Here is a 17,613-nt window from a genome sequence, read left to right on the forward strand (position 1 = left end):
TCCCATCATAGTACTTCTGCCTTTGGCACACTGGGGGTTGGCCGGCACCAATCGTTCCTCTGTGACTTAAAATTTTCCCAACTCGTCCCTCCCCTCATCCTCCAGGAGCCTCTGCGTCCTTATTCTGCTATCAGCTCTCACAACCATCAGTCCTGCTACTTTCTGCTCCATATTCTTCCCCCATGAAGAACAGCATCCACCTACCCTTGTTCATCTTTCTCAGACTAACCAGTTCCCAAACGATTTTATTCTACTCAGCCCTTGGGAACCGTATTCTTTGCAACCGAAGACCCATGCCCTTGGCTGTCTACTTCTTGCAGCTCTGTGATCTGGCTGCCTCCACGGTACCTCCCTTACTGTGACCACCTGCCCAGCAGAGGCTGCTCCCTTCTCCCATGGCCCCTGGTCCCCTTCCCTGACGCTGCCTCCACACAACCCTCCTGTTACTGGTGCTCAAAAGTGTCTTTTTTTTTTTTTTTTTAAAGATTTTATTTATTTATCTTTTTCCCCAGTTGTATGTCATAGCTGCACATCCTTCTAGTTGCTGTATGTGGGACGCGGCCTCATCATGGCCGGAGAAGCGGTGCGTTGGTGCGCGCCCGGGATCCGAACCCGGGCCACCAGCAGCGGAGCGCACGCACTTAACCGCTAAGCCTCGGGGCTGGCCCCTCAATAGTGTCTTCTCGCAATATCTACTCCACCACTCTTTCCTCTTCTGCCCGCCTCTCCCTGACCGTGGTCTAACCTATTGCTACTTCCATCTTGGCAAAGCACAGCCTTGACCATATTTTGAGCCCCTTTTCAAAAAACCTCAAAGGCTCCGCAGTGGTCACCAACTTCAGGGCCATTCATTCCATTTGTGAAATGGGTTCTAGTGAATATTCCCTTGAAAGCACATCTCAGAATCTGTTTTGATGAGCAGCTCATCCAAATAAGAATCTTGACAGTGAGGAAGGGATAAATGATATGAAGGGCGAGTGTTTTTGACAGAAGAAGATAACTTTCTGCTACAGGTGGGCTGAGCTCTCCTTCCTGTCTCTCCCCACAGCATCCTGTAGGGCACTAAAAGGCCACGATGGGGCGTTTTAGAACGTGGCCTGTGGCCTAAGCACATGGAGCAAAGAAGACATTTGTATAGTTTGGAGAGAATGTCTCAGAACACACCAGCTGAGCTCTGTAGGGTACCTCTCGATAGAGGAAGGCACAAATTTTCTTTATATTTGAGATGGTAGTGACAAGCTTTTCTCTGGATGTCAGGGACATAGACTCCACCAGGGAGGTTTCACAATGAGTGCGTTGAGTGACAAAACTGGTTCCAGGAAAGAATGCTTTAAAGGAAAAATGGTCATCGTGCCTGGCACCAACATTGACAGATGGGGACACAGCAGCTTGATGTTGACTCAGGGCTCTGGAGTGACCAGAGGAGTCCTGGTTCAGGAGTCCTGACTCTACCTTTTACTGACCACAAAGCCTTCTGCTTCTCTAAGCTTTGGGAAATGGGAATAATAATAGTTATGATCTGTGAAGTGGGAACAACCAGAGTGCCTACTCTACAGGGCTGCTGTAGGCACTGGATGAGAAATACATATTAAGGATTTAGCACCGTGCCTGGCACATGGAGCTCAACATGTCCACTTCTTGTTTTCACTGTGACACTGAAAGTGCCATCCTCGCACTGGTCAACAGAGATGGGGTCATCCTACCGCTGAGCTGGCCTCGTGGTAGCTCAGCTCTGCGTGGCTGCGGGCTTCCAGTGTAGGGTTGGGCTGTGATCAAGGGCAGGGGAGAGACGTTAAGGTCAGCAGAGATGCAGAACCTCGCAGGGCTTTAGGTTCTCCCTCAACAGAAAGGAGGAGCTGGCCCGAGGTGATGCTCAAGGTTCTCTCTGGCTCTGACATTCTCTGGCTCCAAACCACAGGTCAAAGTTCAGCCATGCAATCAGTCAAGTTTGACACAGTTTCTGAGCACCTACTAAGTGCCAGGCACTATGATACAGCTTCGAGATTCGGCAGTGCCTGAGACCTGCTCCTGCTCTCAGGGAGTTCACCGGCTGGCGGGGGAGAGAGGCAGATGATCACAGTGCCATGTGGTTAGTGTGATAAGAGAGAAGAATACGCTGCTTTGAGGAGAGACAGGCCATAGCTGCATGCCAGGGCCGGGAGGAATGGTGACCAGAGGGAACGCTTCCTGGCAAGAAATGCAAATTTATCAAAGTGGTTTTTAATAGGAACAGGATAATTCCAGCCATTTTAACAGATTTCAGTGACTCCCTAATTGGTTTCACAAGCTCATTTTCCCCTACATTAAATTACTTACACTTTTATTTTTGGAAACACTCTTCACTAATGCCAGGTATAAATAAATCCTGAGTAATATAAACAACACACAAATGAAACATAATTTGAAACTGCTATTTGGGATGAAACTCAGCATTGGCCAGAAATGCTTCTTCCTTTCTTACCAGGGCTTGCATTAATCCTGTGCAAACACTCATGGGAAGTTGGACGTTTTTCAGTAACACCGGGTGGAGTCTGTCCTGGGACTTACATCTTCACATGTGAATTAAGACATATTTTTGCATTCCGCCAAATGCCAGGGGAGAAAACAGCCACCTCTTGCTGTGAGAAATTCATGCCACTTGTTTGCAGCATGTTTCCAAGTACTCTCTGAGGAATATTAATAAGTTTTAGGCAAAAATAATGTTTCTTTGGCCAAATGCATTTGGGAAACATAGTTTAAACAAAGATAAAGAGGTTTCATCACTGGAGGCTTCTCAGAGAATTTAATATGCAACTTTGGAGTACGATTCTTTTGGGACGGGATACAGAACGCCAAGTTTCCCAAATTGTTGACCATGGAATCCTTTTCTTCTTGGTGTATCTCTGGGGATGTGTGATCTCGGAAGATATTTTGGGAAATGATGACCTGCAGGTATTTTGCATTTCAGGGTTCCTGCTGGTGACTCTAAAGAAATGGATCCCCCACTCTGCAAAGCAGAGCTTTGAGGTACAACTGCTGCTTTTGCCTCAAAAGAGCAAACTGAGATCACTTGAGTAACCACCTCCCGAATTACTGTGGAAATGACCAGCATCTGAGACAGGAGAAGTCTGTCAGCACTGGAACCAGGGAGGGTTACCATAAACCCATTAGCAATTGTGAGAAAATTTTGAGGCGTATGGTTTGGGCAAGACGGGATTGAGGAAAGAGACAGCTAAGTCACAATTCCCTGTATACGCAGGAAAAGGCCACCTGGGGAGCATGTGGAAGGACTCCCAACAGAACCCACCTACAAGCTTAGAGCTACTGTGGCTTGAGATTAGCACAGAATGGGGGCAAGTCATGAGGGAGAGCAAATCTCAATCTCACATCTCCTAGGAGGTGGCATGGTGGCAGAATGCCAGTGCGTCTTCTTGGGGTTGCTTGACTTGAGTCATCCCCTACCCCACACCCTGGCCATCAGGAACAGACAGCTGAACTTTTGGTCAGGTAACAGTAAAGCTAAACATCCCTCTTCTGCCCTTGTCAGGGCCTGAAAGATCTTACTAGAGCCCACATGATCAGTGATGGAACCATTCTCAAGTCTCAACAATGGACCTCTCTAAGGTGAGCCACGTGGAAAAAAACCACAAACGAAAAAGAGGAGACTGAGATAAGGAATCCCAGCAAATGTTCCCACTAAGGAAAGTTTCTTTATAAAAAAAAAAAAAGGAGAGGAAAAATCTAAATTCAATGACTGCAACTCAAGACGACATAATAATTACAAAAAAGGCACAGCCTTAACTCAGCAAGGACTGAGTTCAGATGAAAAGTGCAATTGCCAAATTTTTAAAAAATTAAATGGGAATCATGAAAAGAATATTCAGATTGAGAAATTCTCCAAGAATTTGGAAGAAAAGGATAAAGAAATTGATAGAGTGAGCAAAACTCTAAGTGGTAGGGAGAGCAGATCCAGGAAATTGATACAGAACTCCCAGGTGTGAGTGAAGCAGCAGCAACTGGGAAAATCTAGAACAATTTCCCCACGGTGAAGAAAGACTTGAGTGTGCAGACTGAAGGGCACACCCAGCACCAACTAAAATGAATGAAAACAGACCTACACTAGAGACATCTGAGTGAAAGCCTGGAATTCCACGCATAAACTCAAAACAACCTACAAGTGTCACAGTGGGAGAAAGGGAAAACAGGTTACCTAGAAATGAAAAACAGAAGCTGCTCTCAGACCCTTGACAACACTAAATTCCAGAGACAATGCAGCAGGGTCCCCAGAGTCCTGAGGGAGAACCCTAGGACCCAGGAAGTCTCCCTGCAGTCCAGGAAGAGCAACAGGAAGAACTTCTCAAATGTTCGAGGAATTGCGAAATGGAGCACCCATTCAGTCTTCTTAAAAGAAATTATTTAAATTTCTGGCACTGAGACATGAAATAAAATAATGGAGGGAGCATGATCTAGAAGAAATGAGAGTGAGCAATGAAACCAGTGAGGCCGACTAATTATAGGTAACATGGTCACAGACTTTACTGCAAATGACAAACCTATTTCTTTTTTTGCGTGTGAGGAAGATCAGCCCTGAGCTAACATCCATGCCAATCCTCCTCTTTTTGCTGAGGAAGACCGGCCCTGAGCTAACATCTATTGCCAATTCTCCTCCTTTTTTTCCCCAAAGCCCTAGTAGATAGTTGTATGTCATAGTTGCATGCCCTTCTAGTTGTTGTATGCGGGACGCAGCCTCAGTATGGCCGGAGAAGCGGTGCGTTGGTGCGCACCCGGGATCCGAACCCAGGCCGCCAGTAGTGGAGCACGGACACCCAACCGCCAAGCCACGGGGCCGGCCCCGACAAACCTATTTCTTAAAAGATAGTATAAAATAATGTTGACCATATATCTAAAATCTAAATGATGGACCTGAAGCCCCAGATGCTTTCCACATTAACTGGCAGAGGTGAGAGGAGGTAATCTAGTGCAATGAAGAAGCATGCTGAGTCTGGAGTCCGTCTCCTTGGGTGTCAGTCCCAGACTCACCACCACCAGCTGTGGGCCCAGCGCCGGCCCAGCCTGCAGGCCGCTTTATCCCATCATCTCACACCTTCCCACTCTCCACACTCCTCTCCCTCTGCACGGCCACTATCCTAACTCACACTTCACGATTTCTCCCCGGGCTAGTCTTCTTTGGTCCCCTGGCCTTCTGGCGTATTCCTGTCCCTCCTCTCACTTTGATCCAACTTCCAGAATAATCTTTAAAAACATTCAGTGGCTTTCAATGACTCTCCACAGAATGTAGAGAAGGGTCCAAACTCCCAGGCTTAGCACGCAAGGCCCTGCAACCAGGATCTGATTCTACCCACCTGTCCAGCCATCTCCCCTACCACCCACAGCGGATCACATGTGGTTCCCAACACAGCATCTCTCTCCCACTTGGAGAAAGCAGAGTATTACGGTAAGAGCATCAGGAAGGCCTGGTGTTGCAAGCCAACCCTAGTACTTACGAACTATGTGAACTGGGCTAATTACTTCGCTATTCTAATCCTTTAGTGTCTCATCTGTAGAATGAGGATAATAATAGTGCCTACAACTCATTAGGGTTCTTGTGAAAATGAAATAGCATAATGTACATGATGGACTTTTCATAGAGCCTGGCACGTAGTGGGCACTCACAGATGAAAACTACGATCATTATCACACCTCCCTCACCCTTGTCCACACTATTCCCTATGCCTGTAAAGCACTTTTTCAACTAGCAAATTCCTACCTCTCCTTTAGGTTTACATCTCCGTTCAAATGTGACTCCTCTTTGCCTGTTTGGCTTCCAGTGACTGCTGGCCACAGTGTGTAGGAGACAGAACTCAACCTCGACACTCCCGGCAGGTGGTATCTCACTCCTTCGTGTTCCCTACGTGTGCCTCTGCTATGACCTTGACCAGGGCTTTGCAATGAGCTGCACACCTACCTGTCTCCTCCACTGGACTGTGAGCTCCTTAAGGGCAGGAAGCATACCAGACTAGCCCTAGGACCCCCAGGGCCTGGCAAAGTACCTGGCTCACGGCAGGAGCTCAGACACTGTTTACTGAAAGAAATGGAAGAGTGGCTTTGCCCTGCCTGAGAATGAGGAGGCCAGAAGACTGCCAGCTGTCATTCTCCATCTCACAAGCTACAGCCATGGCTTTGGACATCAAAGTGGGCTCCTGAGCAGGAGACCGAGTACTGACGCGCAGATAGCATGGGCAGGACAGAATGGCTGAGGGTTGGAGAGAGCAGGGATCCAGCCACTGCCTTCTGGGTTGGTGGCCTCAGTACAGACAAGCAGCTTTAAGAGATTTTCAAATGAAGGAAAAACAAACACACTATGTTCAACAAGTAAACTGCAAGAAGTGCAGGGCTGTTGGAGATGAGCTCACGGTAAGGCTGAGCTGTCTGGTGAAGTGACAGCACTGGCCTGACCGCTGTAGATTCTAGCCAAAACCCCAAAATAACTTCAGGCCTCTGGCACGCTGTGGCCAAGGCTTACTGACAGTCTAGCAGCAAAGTGAAGAGAAGCATCAGCTTCACGGATGAGACAGCACGCAAGGGTGCCAACAACCGAGCCCCTTCCTGCCTCGGATGGTCATGGTGGGACGTAACCAGATCTTGGTCAAGCTCCCCCTCCCCTGGGTGAGACCTTGGCTTTCCTGTGCAGACACACTGCCAGTTAACTAGATATTTTCCATGGATTGCTAGGTGGTGAACCAAGCAGAACAGATGGTGGTTACTGGAAAAGAGGCCTCTGTATAGAAATGGCTTCTAGCTCAAAGCTGAATGTTGTCTGTGACATGCAAGGTGCTGGGGTGATGACAAAGGGGTGGAAGAAATTAACATCTTCAGAATTTCAGTTTCCTTTTGACTCTGAACACACCTCACAAAATATGAAACACAACCTGTCACGGGCGATTTCTCCTTCACCCATGGCGATTTCTCCACTCATGGGTGATTTCTTCTTTACTGTGTTTAACGTAGTGTGTTTGTTCCTTCAGACGAACTAATTGAAGGATTAGACAAAGGAATTAATTGTCTCTGGAACTCTGCTTTTTCTTTTAATCACACCCCTAAATATTTTAAATGAAACCTATGTAGTATAAAATGCTGTGAGGCTAACTGAGAAGGCCACTGGGTAATAGAAAGGGCTTCTGGAATATATCGGAATATAGTGTGATGTTTAGTTTAACATGGAGTCAGCAGGCCCCACATGGAACTTGGAGGGCACAACTAACTGGCTCAGGAAAAATCTCACGTGTTGGAAGTGGGTTGTTGAAGAGTCTTTTTATGAGGCCTTTGTTTGCTCCATAAAGTTTATCTCTTCGGCTCACCTTTAGAGATTTCCAAGGTCGCCTGTAGAAATTTTTAGCAACTTTGGTGCTTACGAATCTTCATGCTTCCTAACCAAGTTGTGGTTTATCATTAAGGAGCTTGTGTTCATAAGCTCACAGCATTCCTTGTGAACCTTTATGAGCCATCATTTGAGCTTTAAGTGACTTATAACTCCAACGCTCCAATCCTATGACCTTATAATAGGGTAAAAGTGCTAATGACCTCATTTCAGCCACCTCATCTAGACCAGATGACTGTCTCTACCATTTTAAAAGATTTCTGGGAAAGTGGATTCTATAAACGCCTTCGGAAATTCTGGCAAGAAATTCTTTCACGTATCCATCCCCCTAGGTCAACTATTTCTTTTGTCTAGGCAAGAGCCCTTTCCATCTCTCCTTTCTTCCATTCATCCATTTCCTTCCTTCTTTCCTTTCTTTCATCCATCGAACCATCCATCCATCCATCCATCTATCCAGTCTTCATGAAATATACACTACATGCAGGTCTGAGCTAAGCACTGGGGTAAGAAAATGAATGAAGCATGCACTTGGTCTTGAGAGATCTAAATGGTAAACACAAAATGGTGTTATACATGCTAAGAATGTAGTTGTCAATCAAGAGACAGAGTATGAACAGCCACAGAACAATGAGTATCAGCCCAGTGTCCCTTGAGCATGCTTTAATCATCACATGTGGATGTAGGCTTGTTTTCCAGAACCTCTATCTTTATAGAACCATGACAACTAAATACAAGACAAAACCAAAGAACAAACAAAAAGACCCAATTTATGAATTCAGTGCAAACCATTCAATCCAATTATCTGAAATGCTCTTTAAAAAATTCAGATTGATTTCTTAAAAATGTAATTATCTCTGATTATGAAAGTCATGTAAAAATCTGGAAAATGCAGGAGTGAATAGAGAAGAGAAAAGTAACCAAGAATCTACTACACAGAAATAACAATGATTAATATTCTATGCACAATTTTTCAATGCACAGATACACTAATCATTTATAATTTAAAAATAAAACTGAGATCATGATGTTTATGTTGTATAACTTGCTTTTCTTTTTAAGACTTCTTAGCACTGTGCTTCATTCTTAAATATCCTTTGAAAGCATGCCTGTTATTGGTTGTCCAGTATTCTAGCAAATAGATGGTCCATGTTTTTTTTAACCAATTCTGTATCATTGAAATTTAGGCTAATTCAAAGTTTTCACAATTATAAATAACGCTTAAACATGCAACACATACACATCCCTGATTAATTTCTTAGAATAAATTTCTAGAAGTACAATTCCAGTATGTTGAGGAATGCACATTTTAAGGCATTTAATACATACTGCCAATTATTCTACAGAAGGTTTGTACTGATTTATATTCCCACCAGCAGTACATAAAAGTGTCCATTTTTCTGAACCTTACCAACACTGTGTATTTTGTCTTTTTTACTTTTTGCCATTTGATACGTAACAGGAGACAATATCAAATTATTTTAAATTGCAGTTCTGACCAGAGGAGACTAAATTCTTTCCACATGCTTAGTGTGTGTATGTACTTATATTTATACATATTTCTAATATCTTGTTCACATCCTTTGCTCATTTCTCCCTATTGAGTTAATATCTGCCTTTTGGTAACTTTCCTCTTTTGGTCCAAATTGTGCCTTCTGGAACTATCCAAAGTGAGATTAATTCCTCCTTCATATGACACCCCTTCAAATACTTAAAGACAGAAGTCATGTCTCACTTTCTCCAAGATAAACACCCCCGGCTCCTTCAACCATTTCTCATGTGGCAAAGTTTCAAGGGCAGTCGTTGAAGACGTAATGCATAATAAGTCCTCCTGCCCATCACCCTGTACACCAGAACACTCATGGTACAGAACTACCTGCCACTCCAGAAAAGCCACCCTGAATCGTCTCTGCAGACTCTCTGGATGCAGTCACCTGCCTGCACCTCGGGCCACAGCCTCCTTTCTCCCACTCACCCACAAGGATACTATGAGTCAGTCTTATGATCATCACAGCATTTCTTCTGTGATATTGCAGGCCTGCAGCCCAAATAAAGTGGTAAGAAAGAGAGCACTTTGAGGCCCGAAACGGAAAGAAAAATTTGCCTGGTATAATGAGAATGATTAACTAATTCAAATGAGGAAAGCACTGAGAAGGAGATGGTCAGCTTGCAACAGGGTCCCAAGAGGCTGAATTTGGCAGCATCCATCCAGCATTATTACAGGGCCTCCTCCAGGAAGCAGCCTCTCCTGATCCCAGAGCAAGTTAAGGACCCTTCCTCTGTCCCCAGGGCTGACTCTCCTGTAGCCATCTGTGTATGTGTTGGGCCTCCACCCACACAACATCGTGCTCCCTGAGGGATGGGCCTATGTCTGGTGCCCTGAGAGTCTTGCTCAACAACTGACACCTATTAGGCCACCACATCTGCTCAGTGAACTGAGCTGCTGTGGGAAATCTCTCCAGGCTGTTCACATCCCTTTGTTCTTATTGCCTCTCATCAAACAACCTTCTAATACAAACATGGTTTCTTAAGTACTTCAGAACCTCACAGGTTTCCTGCACAATGAACTTGAGCATCCACGTCAGCGACAGGAAACCCCAGGGCATTACTGAACTGCCCTTGCTTAAAACATCAGCTTCTGAGAACTCCTTCACATCCCTGGGTCTGATCAGTTCTAGAGCACTGCTAAGACTGTTCCTGGATCCCCATGGCTGAGGTCCAGGCTCTGAACGCTGTGAGGGCATCACTGCCTCATGAGGTCCTGTCCTGGAGTCTAGATGGGGGCCTTTAGGTAAGCAACACTCTGACAATTTTGTGTACTACGGTTTAAGTAGAAGAAAATATGTAAATTAAAAATATATACACATACAGAGCAAACATTAAACACGGCCAGCTCCTAGCGAAATTAACATAAAACCTCTCACTACAGACCTATTTACCTCAGTTCCTATTACCTGACACATCACGTCTGGATTTCAACAAAGATTTACAAGGCATGCTAAAAGGTAAGAAAAAACACATCCTAAAGAGACAACGTAAACAGCAGAACCAGACTCAGATATGACAGATTTTGAAATTACTAGACAGGGAATTTAAAATAACTATGATCAATAGGTTAAGAGCTCTAATGGAAGAAGTAGACAATAGCAAGAACAGATGGGTAATGCAAACAGAGAGATGGAAACTCTAAGAGAGAACCAAAGGGAAATGCTAGAAATAAAAAACACTGTAACAGAAATGAAGAATGCCTTTGACAGATTAATCAGCAGACTGGACATAGCTGGGGAAAAAATCAGCGAGTTTGAAGATATGTCAGCTGAAACTTCCAAAACTGAAATGCAAAGAGAAAAAAGAATGAAAAAAATTCAGAAAAGAATACCCAAAAACTATAGCACAATTTCAAAAGATATAACATATGTGTAGTTGGAATACGAAAAGGAGAAGAAAGAAAATGCAGCAAAAGAAACATTTGAAAAAATAATGTGAAGGAAATTTTAAAAATTAATAACACCAAACCACAGACACAGGAAGCTTAGAGAATACCAAGCTGTATAAATAACCACAAAACAAAAGAAAACAAGCTACATGGAGGCATATCATATTCAAACTGCAGAAAACCAAAGACAAAGAGAAAAATCTTGAAAGAAGCCAGAAAAAAAAAAAAAGTCCCATACTACCTATAGAGGAACATGCATAAGAATTATGTGGGCTTCTCATGAGAAACCATGCAAACAAGTAGAGAGCGGAGTGTGGGGCTGGCCTGGTGGTGTAGTGGTTAAGTGAGGCACGCTCCACTTTGGCGGCCTGGGTTCGTGGGTTCGGATCCTAGGCGTGGACCTATACCACTCATCAGCCATGCTGAGGCAGTGACCCACATACAAAGTGGAGGAAGATTGGCACAGATGTTCGCTCAGGGCTAATCTTCTTCAGCAAAAAAAAAGAAAGAAAGAAGAGAGTGGAGTAAATAAAGTGTTGAAAGAAAATAACCATCAACCTAAAATTCTATATCCAGTGAAATTATCCTTCAAGTGTGAAAGAGAAATAATGACGTTCTATGAAAAACAAAAATGGAGAGAATTCATCACCAGCAGAGCTGTCCTGCAAGAACTGTTAAAAGAAGTTCTTCTGGAAGAAGGAAATGATATAGGTCAGAAACTCAGATCTACATAAAGAGAGGAAGAGCATCAGAGAAGGAATAAATTAAGGTTAAATAAAATATTTTATTATTGTTAATTGAGCTAACATATTTCTGTTTGTTCAAAATAATAATAGTAACAATGTATTGGTGATAGCATATGGATAAGTGCAATGAATGAGAGCAATATTATAAGAGATAGGAAGGAGGAAGGAAGGAAAACTTAGTTATAAGTTAGTTACACTAGCTATGAAGTGGTATCATATTATTTGAAAGTGGATTTATATTAATTGTAAATGTATATTTCAAACTTAGGGCAAACAATAAAGATATTTTTAAAGAAATACAATTGATATGCTAAGAGAAGAGAGATAATAAAATCACATAAAATGCTTAATGAAAACTAGAGAAGGCAGAAAGATAGGGGGAGAAAAAAAGAAACAAAGAACAAGTACAATGAATAGAAAACATATTAGATATTAATCAAACTAAATCAATAATTACATTAAATGTGAATGGTTTAAATACACCAATTAAAAGACAGAGACTATCAGGGTGGATAAAAACACGAGATCCAATGATATGTTGTCTATAAGAAACTCACTTTAAATATAAAGACACAGTTAGGTTAAAGGTAAAAGGATGGAGAAAGATATACCATGCTAACACTAATCAAAAGAAAGCTAGTGTAGTCATATTAATTTCAGACAAAGAAGAATTCAGAGCAAGGAAAATTATCAGGGATAAAGAAGGGCATTACATAATGACAAAGAGGTCAATTCTCTAAGACATAAAAATCCTCAACATGTGTGAGCCAAACAACAGAGCATCAAGATATGTGAGGCAAAAGTGGATAAAACTGCAAGGAGAAATAGGCAAATCTACTATTATAGTTAAAGACTTCAACACCCCTCTTTCAGTAATTGATACAGCAAGCAGTATTTTGTAAATAATCAATAAGTATATAGTCCTTAACAGCACTATCAATCAAATTTATCTAATTGACACTTAAACATTACTCCCTCCAACAACAGCAGAATACACATTGTTCTCAAGCTGACATGGAACGTTCACTGAGATAGACCACTTTCTAGGCCATAAAGTATATACAAATGGTTTAACACTGTATATATTCTTTTGTTTAATAATAGATTAATTGAGATGTAATTCACATACCATAAAATTTCCCTCTTAAAATGTACAATTCAGTGGTTTTTAGTAGATTTGTAGAGTTGTGCAACCATCACCATCTGATTTTAGAACATTTTTGTCACCTCAGAAACCCATTAGCAGTTAGGTTACAGGATAATGCACTGGACCCATTAGCAGTCACTCTCCATTCTTCCCTCCTCCAGCACCTGCAAACCACAAATCTACTTTCTATCTCAATGGATTTGCCTGTTCTGGATATTTTACATAAATGAAATCATATAACATGTGGCCTTTTGTGTCTGGTTTATTTCACTTAGCATGATGTTTTCAAGGTTCACTCATATTATAGCATGAATCAACACTTCATTGCTTTTTATTGCTGAACAATATTTCACTTTATGGATATACTACTTTTTATTTATCCATTCATCAGTTGATGTACACATTTGTGTTGTTTCTAGCTTTTGGCCACTATGAATAATGCTGCTATGAACATCCATGCACAAGTTTCTTTGTAGACATACACTTTCAATTCTCTTGAGTATATATCTGGGAGTGAAATTGCAGAGTCATATGGTAACTCTACGTTTAACCTTTTGAGGAACTGTCAACCTGTTTTCCAAAGCAGGTATACAATTTACATTCCCATCAGCAATATACGAGGGTTCCAGTTGCTCCAGGTCCTCACCAACACTTGTTATTGTCCGCCTATTTTAACCATCCTGGTGAGTGTAAGAGGTATCTCACTGTGGTTTTGATTTGCATTTCTCTAATGATTTAGATACAACTCTCATTTCACATGTCACTCTGACTTTACAGAGTGCTCTGGGTGACCACAGACAGGGCTTGCTGAAGCTCCAATCACCTTTGTAGGATCACTCTTTTTAGAAATGTTTGTTTCAAGTAGCAGGACTTTTTCCAGTTACAAAGACCATTACATTCTAATTACAAAGGAAAATAAGAATAGTTTGCTGCCTCCTTCTATAAGAATACATTTCTAACAGGACACCATGGCAAGGTGAGAATAGCATCCAATTCCCTTGGAATAAATACACAGGTTCTGCCTACCTGCTGGAGGCCAGGCCTTGATGTATCCTGTGCAGTGGACCACAGCATACTGGGCTTCTCCTTCTTTCACAGGGCCAAGGCCATTCCTAAAGAAAGAATATCTGTGAAGCTGCTTTCAGCATGTGGGAATGAGGCAAGGATGTCGATAACTACTTTGATATCTAAGCTACTGGGTTCACTTGTTTGCCTTGTGGTTTTTGAATCTTGACTACTCATCATCCTGTTTTCCCTTCTATATGGTCTGAAAGTCCAAAATAAATTCCACCCAACTCCTTGTTCTCATCTCAGCCACTGCAACCCTGATGTATGGGTCTCCCGGTCCTCTTGGCACTTAGCCCCCTCTTCAAGTTCAGCTGCTCCTTAGCTTTGTGCATTTAAGGTGTCTACCAGCATAGCCCAAAAACATGCATCAGAAAGGTCTACTGACCTGAACCTTTTCCTCATGGTGGTTATTCTGTTTAGAGGAAGGTGGTCCAAAGGAGCATTTCCACACCTAAGATTTGATAAATATATTAGAATGAGTGAAGACCTAGGCAAGTTTATAAAATATATAGTGCTGCACTCACGTAGATGGGCCTTATCTGATGCTTACACATTTATTCAGGAGAGCCTTATAGCCAATTCCTTCCAAGGTATAGAAGCAGGCTTGCATGCCTTTGAATTTTGATTATCACTGAAGGCAAGAAGAATGTGACTCACTTTGCAATGCACACCAAAACTGTTTAAAGGCCCAGCCCAGAAGCTGGAGACCTACTGAAGGACTCCAGGAGAGTCCTGACCATGCTCAGTCCTGCAGATCATTTCAGTGTAACTGGGTGGCTTTCAGGAAACAAGGGAAGAAGGTAATGATGGCAACAGCATCTCTTCAGGCCTGAGCAGAGACATCAACGCAAAACAGATGTTGACGAACAGAATTACCTTCTCAAGCTTTAGCTCCACAGTTTGGAAATTCTCCCTCCTCTCCTGCAATGTTCTGGCCCTAGGAATAACTAGATAGCTGCAGGCCTGCTGATGGCAAACGACAGAGTGGGGGCAGAGGGAGGAATGGGGACAGAATCAGGTCTTTCTTTGGGTCATTCTCTGGGAGGCAGGGGATGTAAAGCATCCCACTGTGCACTCTGGTAGGGCCTTTTCTGTCTCTCCTCTCAGTGACCCTCTCAGGATCCCAGGCTCTGAACATCCAAAATCTGCACTGTGCCATGCTCTGATCGCTGCTTGGTATGCTCAGTCTTTACGTGTGCTTCCATTTCCCAACTGTATGACAAGGAACATGCTGGACGTCTTAATATTCAGTACAGTAAAGCTAAGAGTTCAATTATACTCTGAAACCCAGGACAGCTGCCAGCTGGCATGTTTTCACAGCAGGGTCAATCCGAGACAGTGCTGCCCAGGGATGCTGGCATGGCCCTCAGCCCTTGGGCAGACTGTGCCCAGTGTCTTTTTCAAACTAACTTGCTTTATTGGAGGAGAAGGCCATGCAGTGCTGCAACCTCACAGGTAAATGCAGGGAGGGTGGGCCTGGCACTGCGAAAAGCAACCTGGAGCATGTCCTCCAGGGGGACAGCAGGGCAGGGAGAGGATTGCCTGAGTTTGGTTGACAGAGCAGTGACAATGGCGTTAGAGGCCACTCACAGAAATGGTGTGCTATGATGCTTCCAACGAATTCATTCATGAGGGAACTGCTTAGATTGTGCAATTAAGAACTTACATTGCTGGTGCTACACTGAACGCCCACCAAGCTGGATGGGCATCTACTCTACTGACTAAGGCATCAAGGAAAGACCCTGCTGTGTGGACGACATTAACTGATGGCGTTTTGTCCCTGGGTGGACACTGACACATGTGAATCCTGCCGCCCAGCCTGCCCCTGTCAGCTGAATAGAGGGCAGTCAGTCTGTGCAGACTCAATTCTAATGGAGATGTTCATGTGTTCTGTCACCCTAACACCATCTTGTGACCTGAGGCAGGCGGAAGAATTCCAGATGCTCATCCTGGAGAGGAGCTGACTTGGAGGAAAGGACAGCCATATTCAAACCCTCTGTGGGCACTTGGGGCCCAGCTGGAGGTTAGAGACGTGGGTCCCCCCTCAACACAGGCAACCTTGGTGATCTGAGATGGACTAAGATTGTAGGTTAACAGATTTTGTGTAAGAAGTACAGTTGCTTTAAAAGATTACTTTGAATTCGTGAAAATATATACTTATTTTACAGCATCTGCTGTTTGGAACTTCATAGTACCCAAAAGATGCTCAAGTGGCAAGTCACAGTTCCAGCGGGGAGGAAGTGACATTAGTGGACATTAGCTCCACTGTGCCTGGCCCTCAGATTGGAGCATCAACCCTGTCAGGAAGCTTGGCATGGACAAGGAGAAGGTCAGAGAACGCAGGAGACACTGGGGCTCAATCAAGATGGGTGTGGAATCTTGTGGACTTTTTGGGAGAGGTGCTCAGGAAAGCCTGGGAGACCACGTGCCAGGCGCAGTGGGGATAGGCTTCTCTCCTGGAGGAAGAGAGAGAGGAGGCCAGCCTGCTTACCTGCCTGCAGCCCCAGCTCCTCTGGTTCTCCCTCTGAGGTCCAGTGATGGATCCTCAGTCCTCACAGTCAGGACTCATCAGGAGTATTTGGCCGTGGATCACGCCTTCCTCCTAGAAACTTCCTTCACCCTCTCTTGTTCCTTGCCACCTGCCCAGCTGCTCCTTCTCAGTCTCCTTTGCTGGTTCTTCCTCACCTCTCCGATGCAGGTGTGGCCTGGGGCTCAGGAATCTGACCTCTTCTCTACCTACACTCATTTCCTGGGTGATCTTATGTGATCTCGAGGTTTTAGATACCATCTCATTGATGTTAATCCCCAAGCCCATACCTTCAGCACCAACCTCTCCATAGAATTCCAGAATTCTACATCAACTGTCTACTCATTGCCTCCATTAAGAGGTCTGACAGCATCTCAGTCTTCAAATGCTTGAAATTTCCCTCTACCCCAAACCAACTCCTCCAAGAGTCTTCTTCACCTTAGTAAACAGCAGCTTCACTTTTCCAGCTGGGCAGGCAAACACTCGACCTATCTTTGAATTCTTTTTCTCTCACACGCTACATGAAGGCTGGCTCCATCTTTGAAGTATATTCAAAATCTGAGCACAGTCACTATCATGACGTTTCTCACCTGGATTACTACAATAGCCTCCTCACTTTTACGCTAGTCCCTCCCCTGTAGGTTTATTCTCCACACAAAGCCAGAGTGATTCTCTCAAATGTAATTCACAACATGTTACTTTTAAGATCAAACTCCAATGGCCTCCCGTCTCATTCAGAGTACAAGGTGAAGTCTCGTAAGGCCAACATAACCTAACATGGACTCTCTCTTGACCTCATCTTGTACCATTCCTCCCCCACCACACCCCATTCACTCTGCTCCTGACATAGCAGCCTTACTGCTCCCGGAACATGCCAAGAACACTCCTGCCTCAGGGCCTTTGCACTTGCTATTCCCTCTACCTGGTGTTCTCTTTCCCTAGATGTCCCAGGTCTCATTCGCTCACTTCCTTCAGGTCTCTACTCAAATGTCACCTTCCCCTAAACACCCTAGATAACATATAAATTAACAACTCCTACCACTTCCTACTCCTTAAATTTGCTTTATTTTCCTCCATAGCACTTAACTGCCATCTGACATTCCGTGTATTTACTTGGTATTTTTGTCTATTGTCTCTCCCCCACTAAAATGAAGTTCTATGAGGTCAGGGATTTGTTTGCTCTATTCAACGCTGAATTCCCAGCACCTTGAAGAGCACCTGGCATAGGTGGACCCTCAATACAAACTTGTCGAATCACTGAATGAAAGAAGGAGAGGCATTGTCTCATGTTACCGGAGGCAATGCCTCAGGAACTTCACACCCCAGACAGAACTG

General features: G+C 43.8%; 1 protein-coding gene across 2 annotated transcripts in view; it reads right to left on the reverse strand.

The window, feature by feature from the left end:
• The window catches only part of ARNT2 (aryl hydrocarbon receptor nuclear translocator 2), a 179,399-nt gene that overhangs the window by 60,568 nt on the left and 101,218 nt on the right, over positions 1 to 17,613 (reverse strand). For both annotated transcript variants that reach the window (XM_087429057.1, XM_087429056.1), the window contains exons 7-8: positions 14,137 to 14,202; positions 13,710 to 13,795 (exon numbers count right to left, since the gene is read on the reverse strand). In XM_087429057.1, coding sequence (XP_087285183.1) covers positions 13,710 to 13,795; positions 14,137 to 14,202 — 152 coding nt within the window. The remainder of the gene's footprint in view (positions 1 to 13,709; positions 13,796 to 14,136; positions 14,203 to 17,613) is intronic.

The sequence above is a fragment of the Ceratotherium simum genome, chromosome 3 (genome assembly GCF_057802395.1).
Source record: "Ceratotherium simum simum isolate JZ-2026a chromosome 3, ASM5780239v1, whole genome shotgun sequence".
NCBI classification, from domain to species: domain Eukaryota; kingdom Metazoa; phylum Chordata; class Mammalia; order Perissodactyla; family Rhinocerotidae; genus Ceratotherium; species Ceratotherium simum.